Source organism: Scatophagus argus, chromosome 3 (genome assembly GCF_020382885.2).
Source record: "Scatophagus argus isolate fScaArg1 chromosome 3, fScaArg1.pri, whole genome shotgun sequence".
In the NCBI taxonomy this organism is placed as follows: domain Eukaryota; kingdom Metazoa; phylum Chordata; class Actinopteri; family Scatophagidae; genus Scatophagus; species Scatophagus argus.
This window is the reverse complement of record NC_058495.1, coordinates 19,104,548-19,110,547: the sequence shown is the minus strand read 5'-3', so window position 1 is coordinate 19,110,547 and position 6,000 is coordinate 19,104,548. Positions and strand designations below refer to the sequence as shown.

The 6,000-nt window shown below is 42.0% G+C and overlaps 1 protein-coding gene across 2 annotated transcripts in view; it reads right to left on the bottom strand.

Annotated features, from left to right (window-relative positions):
* Positions 1–2,418: 2,418 nt before the first annotated feature.
* slc2a9l2 (solute carrier family 2 member 9, like 2) overlaps positions 2,419–6,000 on the bottom strand; it is an 88,938-nt gene continuing 85,356 nt past the window's right edge. For both annotated transcript variants that reach the window (XM_046384483.1, XM_046384485.1), the window contains one exon: positions 2,419–3,442. In XM_046384483.1, the coding sequence (XP_046240439.1) occupies positions 3,206–3,442 (237 nt within the window). In that variant the 3' untranslated portion in view covers positions 2,419–3,205. The remainder of the gene's footprint in view (positions 3,443–6,000) is intronic.

Here is a 6,000-nt window from a genome sequence, read left to right as displayed (position 1 = left end):
TCAACCTTCTAATGGAGGTGGCAGCTGAAGGGCCCTTTAGCCAAATCATTGTTTTATTAAGTTCAAATGTCAATAGAAAGCTTGAAGCTACAGCCGTCATAACAAAGTTCTCACAGTATCAAGATTTCCCACAAACAAAACCCTGCTGGCTGACAGGGTTCAAATGAGGGACTCTCAGGTCAGTCTGCAGAAGTGGATCAGAAGATGAATGTACCACACAAACAGCAAAGTGCCTCAAGATGCAGGTGTGGGAGGCTGAGTTGCAACACGTCAATAGTACTTTGCAACAGTGGTGCCAGTAAAAGACTGTATCACGTGGCAGAAAATAAGACACTGATTATTTTTACTTGCAGAGTAGCATCTTGGATATCATCTCGGTTTTGGAGAATTCAGCATATGAGATTGTGAATGTAAACATCAGATCCTGGCTACCTAGACAAGTTTTTATCCCAAGCTTGGCAAACCTCAATATACTAATTGTTTTGTCCTAAATGAAACTGGGACGTGGCGTTCAAGTTCTGTTCATGATCATTTGATCACTGCACACCTGTACAGACTGAAGGAAAATACAAAAATGGTGACAAATGACATAATGATGACTTTCACGCTTAATCATTTCACGCTTAAGTGAATTTTAAGGTCTGGAACCGGTAGGAAAAACTGATTATTTTGTGTTGCTTTTATTTTAAATTACTGGTGATCAGCTGGAGAAGCCAAATCCAGCAGACAGTGGCGAACGCAGCCTGCAGGCATAAACCAAAGTAGGTTAATCTTCCACTGCTGTGGTAACACAGTCTGTGCAGGAATATAGTGGCAGCGATGTTGAGGAGTCTAAAACATGCACACAGTGAGATGATTAAAAACTTGCAGTGTCTAAATGGTACACGCAGAAAGATGAACGACCAAGTTTTTTATCTGCTCAAGTAAACATCATATACTGAACAAGAACCTGGACAAGAGGCATAACTTAGATATAAATTTGCATGTAAATGAACTGCTCACTGAGGAAAGCATGCAGTTGAATAGTGTAAAGATGATGACTTGTACTTATAAATCATGTTGCGTCCCATTGAGTGCATGATAAAATACTTTTAGATGAGACTCCTGATTTTGGCCTTGTGGCACATAAATAATGTCTATGGTTTTGATGACTGTACAAGAGATGCCTAAAAACAAAGAGCCTGCATATTTTGACTCTTCAGTACTTTGCATGAGCAAAGGAGTAAGTACACCTGTGTGGTTGTCTCAGTTGAAGTGCTGAGGCAGGCTATGTGAAGGGGAAAGAGAGCACCACATAAAGCTGCTCATTCATCACTGTGATGCGTCAGGCCTACAGAGTAAACATCCCGGCCTCCTGTCACTGCAAAACAGTGCTATGCAATCACAGCTATGGTCTACAGTGTGGGTCCCATGTGGGAATGGGACCAAAAATGACCATTTGCGTCTCTTTACTTCCAGGGGCCTACTTTAGGCTCTGATTAACTCACTTCATTCAGGGTAAATGGGTAAAGATGCCTCTGGAATAAGACCAGCAGAGATTTATGTCTTTGCAGCTATAGGGTAACATAATTACCAGCAAATCTTTCTGTCAGTTACCCACTAGCTGAGAGTAACATGGCGGAACAAAGCTACAACATTTCAAATTATTATTCCATTAAATTCCCTGTCTGATTTCATCTGTCATGTCGCGCCACCTCATTGGAAACAATCAGGAAAACTGACACCGACGACATAAAATGAAATTTACCCACATATGTTCTACAAGGCTGTTTGAATACTTGGACATCCTTTAACCATTGTATAACATATCACATGTGTCTGTGTCTGTCTATATGAGAGGGTGGGGTGTTGGCCGCCCAGACGGTGGGTTTTGAAATGTTACGTACACTCTGCTGTGGAGTAAACTGTGACCGCTGTCTAATGCCACGCTTGTCTGCCTCTGCTCAGATCACTTCCTCCGCTGCCTTGCGCCATCTGGTAAGGAGTAGCCTTGGCTCCTTTCAGATTTGAAGAGTTTCCAAAAAAAATAAACAAACAAAAAAACTGTTGGTCAGCTTTACTACTCTATCTTGATTCTCTCTCTCGTTGTCTATACTTGTATGTCAACCAAGTTATAATCCCGCAAAATATGTCTCTTCAGAAATACGTCCGCACCACTGAAGGTGCTTTGGGACTACGGTGAAATTGTGATGAAGAGATGATGCATTCCGATACAGCTTGTCCTGTTCGCTCAGAGTATAATCAGTGAGTTGGTCAGGTACATCTTAGAGTCTCATTAAAGGTACTATAACCAGTATTTCTATATTAGCATCGGATCAAAGGACTGTATGCAGTGTGAAAGCTGTGTTTTTGTTTTGTCAAGTTTCCACTCAAACAACCCCCAAAAAAATCAATCAATCAATTAAAAGATGAGTAAAAAAAAAAGAAGTTTATTGTATATCTCATTTTAGTAAGAGATATAAACAAATAATTGCTATAAATTGAAAAACTGCAAAATCCCAAAATATTCTCACCATAGAGTACAAAACGTATACAAAATATCAAAAAACATTGAAACTAACCAAATTCATGGATTCTCAGATCAGTAATTAAATAAATATGTACTAACAGTTTAGATCTCAAATCTTGACTGTAAAGGCTCATGCATACGTTCAGCTTCTCTTCCTTGTAGGTAGAAATATCCATGGATAAGAACAATGAGCTCCAGCACTCTTCTTCTTCCGTCACCCAGATACTGAAGCCATTTTTTGATGATTTTTGCCCTTTTCCCTCCGGTGCCTATTTCTACTGTTATGCTACTATAATATGGCTATTTTGTTTTCTATTATAATGACCTTCTTCCTGCATTGAGGCATTGGTGCAAATGGTCGCACTGGATGCCACATGGTTTTCTCATCCATGCGTGTACTGATACTAATGTTATTTATACTGATGTTTGTGTGTATAGACTGATGCAGTTGCTGTTCACTGTAGATTGATGGTGCCTTTTGAATTCACTACATGCGCAAAGCCTGTGGGACTGATTGCCCAGCAGGTGTTGGTTATATCTGTCTGTAACGTTCCTCTGTTTTACCTGATGACGGTCTAAGGACTGGGAAGTATCTATGACAAAATTTGTTTGCAAGGAAGAGCAGAGTGTTGGAGCTCTCTCTTCTCCCGTTCATATCTCACCTCTGCATCTCCACAGATAGAGCAGGTTGTTCAGCTAGAAGGAACTCTCCATTTTAGCAACATCTTTCCTATTCTCATCAGGCTTAAGGGACAGGACCAGCTCCATTTCGTGACTGGGGGAGGGGAGGGGTACTTTGTTGATCTTAGCAAAGCTCTTACTGATGTCCATAAATGTTTTATTTTTGGTTTCAGGGAGGACAAAATAAAGGTAGACAGATGCCAAGGTGCAGACCACGACAAACACCAGGAAGGCAAAGGACTGCAGATTCTCCTGCACAAACAGAAAACACACAGACAGGAATTAGACATATCCATTCATCTGTGTTGACTGCAGCATCCTGTGTGAAATTTATCAAGTACCAAAGGTTAACATGTTATCAACAGTAAAGTAACCTGACAGCACACATTGTTACTGCATTTATTGCGATTTTCCTGCTTTACCCTTTAAGTCATTTGATGATTACTGCTTTCCCCTCCCCCTGTTCTCTCCCATCCTGCTATTTTTCAGCCTATCTAAACTCTTGCCAACTCCAGAGAGACGTCGTCAGTGGCATCTGTTTTGTCATCTGTGCATGTCGATGTCACATCCCACGACCTTCCACTCAAAAGCTCCCACAGGTCTGTGTGTGAGTCTACATGAAAATCAGGCTGCTTCAGATTTTTGAATAATATGCGTGCATTTGTGTGCTGAAAATTGCTAACAACCCAACCGCAGTATGAAAACTAACCTTGTCCAGTGTGTTATGCCAATAATACAGATTAGTGACAGATTTAAAAATACACACTGACTGATTACCCGGAGGGAGATTTAGAGATGGAAAGAGGGCGTGTGTGTGTGTTTATGTGTTTGTGTGTGTGCGTGTGTGTGTGTGTGTGAGAGAGAGAGAGAGAGAGAGAGGAAGAGAAAGAGAGAGATTTTATATGAGACAGAGAAAATCGAGTGACCCTCACCAGTGTGTCACCAAGCTATAATAACTTGCTCATGAGGGGACGGGACTCAAATGCAGCACTGTGTAACTAGTATTAGAAATGCAGTGTCCAAACAAGCATGACCTCACTGAAGAACTATTTACTGCTTTGGTTTCAACTGTTATATCACCACTGCTGTTAGTATCCAAAGCGTTTTTCTCTGTTGAGTGTATTTCATAATAGCACAAAAAAACAAAAAACAAAAAAAAAAACAGAGCATCGTGCAAAGGGCCTGACCCAGTTTTCATGCTGCCTCTGTGATGTAACACTCATTTGCAAAGTTAGCAAGTTCCTCAGAAAGCACTGCCTTTCTCTTGCAGTTCTCCTCCTCCTTTCCTTCTCCTCCTCTCCTTACATCTGTCGTTAATCAAGTTTTTGTGAGCCCTGTGGACTGAGGAGAATGAGACGGTCCCGTCTTTGGCACAGAGATAAGCCCTTGATCTGCTGTGGGGACTCAGCTGGGTTCAGTTTGCTGCACATACAAACAATTAGCCGTGTGCACAAGGGCTCATCAACAGCTACAGACAAACGCAAACATAAAAATCCTATGAATCATATTCAAACACATGTTGCACCCAGAATGATGTGTGAGAACAGTGCAAGACTGGAAGTAGCAGGACGAGTAGGACCCCACAGGATAGTAAGTCTCAGACAGGACTGGACAGATCAGTACAGGATGGGACGAGATAAAAAATACGGACAGGGTAGGGGAGGATGTGATGAGACAGGGTTAGAGAAAGGACAGAACAGCGTGGGATGGGATGTGATAAAATAGAACAATGCAAGACAAGACTGGATCGGACAGGATAGGGACAGGACAGGACAGTAAAGAAAAGGGACAAGATAGAACAGAACAGTGCATAACAGGACAGTCTAGGACAGAACAATGCAAAGTTGGACACGATAGGCCACACTAGTGTAAATAATGGTGTGGAATAAGGATGGGACAAGACAAAACAAGACAGAACTAGACAGAAATGGACAGTATTGGGCAGTTCAGCATGGCACAGCACAGGAATGGACAAAACAGCATGGAATAGGGCAGTCTAGAACAATACAAAGGAAGACAGGACAGGATAGGACCAAACTGGAAATAAAGGGACAGAACAGTTCAGGACAAGACAAGAGCCATATTTGAGGAGCCAGTGAAGGATGGGACATGATCGGGTGGAATGTGGCAGGACAGAGGGTACAGTCTAGTATGGGACAATCTGTTACATAATAAGTGAGGACACTGCAAGACGTTACAGAAACAGAAATGGACAGTTTGGGGCAGGGTAAGATGGGATTAGACAGGACAGAAAAGTATTGGACAGGTATGATAGAACAAATTAATTCAGGATAGAGTAGGACGGGACAGGAGGGGACTGTGTAGGACGAGACAATCTCGATAGGACAGACCACAGGAAGGTTAGAAAGAATAGACAGGATGAGACTGGGCAGGATAAGACAGAACAGTGTATTAGTGGACAACTGAATGGAACCAGAGCAGTGCAAAACGGGAAAGGATGGTATCGGAAAGGACGCATGGGGACAGAATTGGAAAGAAGAACAGAACAACCATAAAGGAGAGGAGAGTGTCTTAGCATACACTGACTGATGGAGACATTAAAATGCTGTCCTGGTCCAGTGACCGTCCATTGCTGGCAAATATAGTGTCACGGTCACTGGTTTCTAGGGCAAGACTGAGTCATCCTTGGTGGCTGAGGTGTAAACTGTGCAGAAAGTTTATTTGCATGTGTGTGGGCTTTTATAGATTGCATTGAATTTTCCACCTGGGACGAATACTTAAGGTCAGTATCTGAAATGCATTTAAATTAACATATGGCGACGCTGTCACATCCATGGAGCACGGCAATC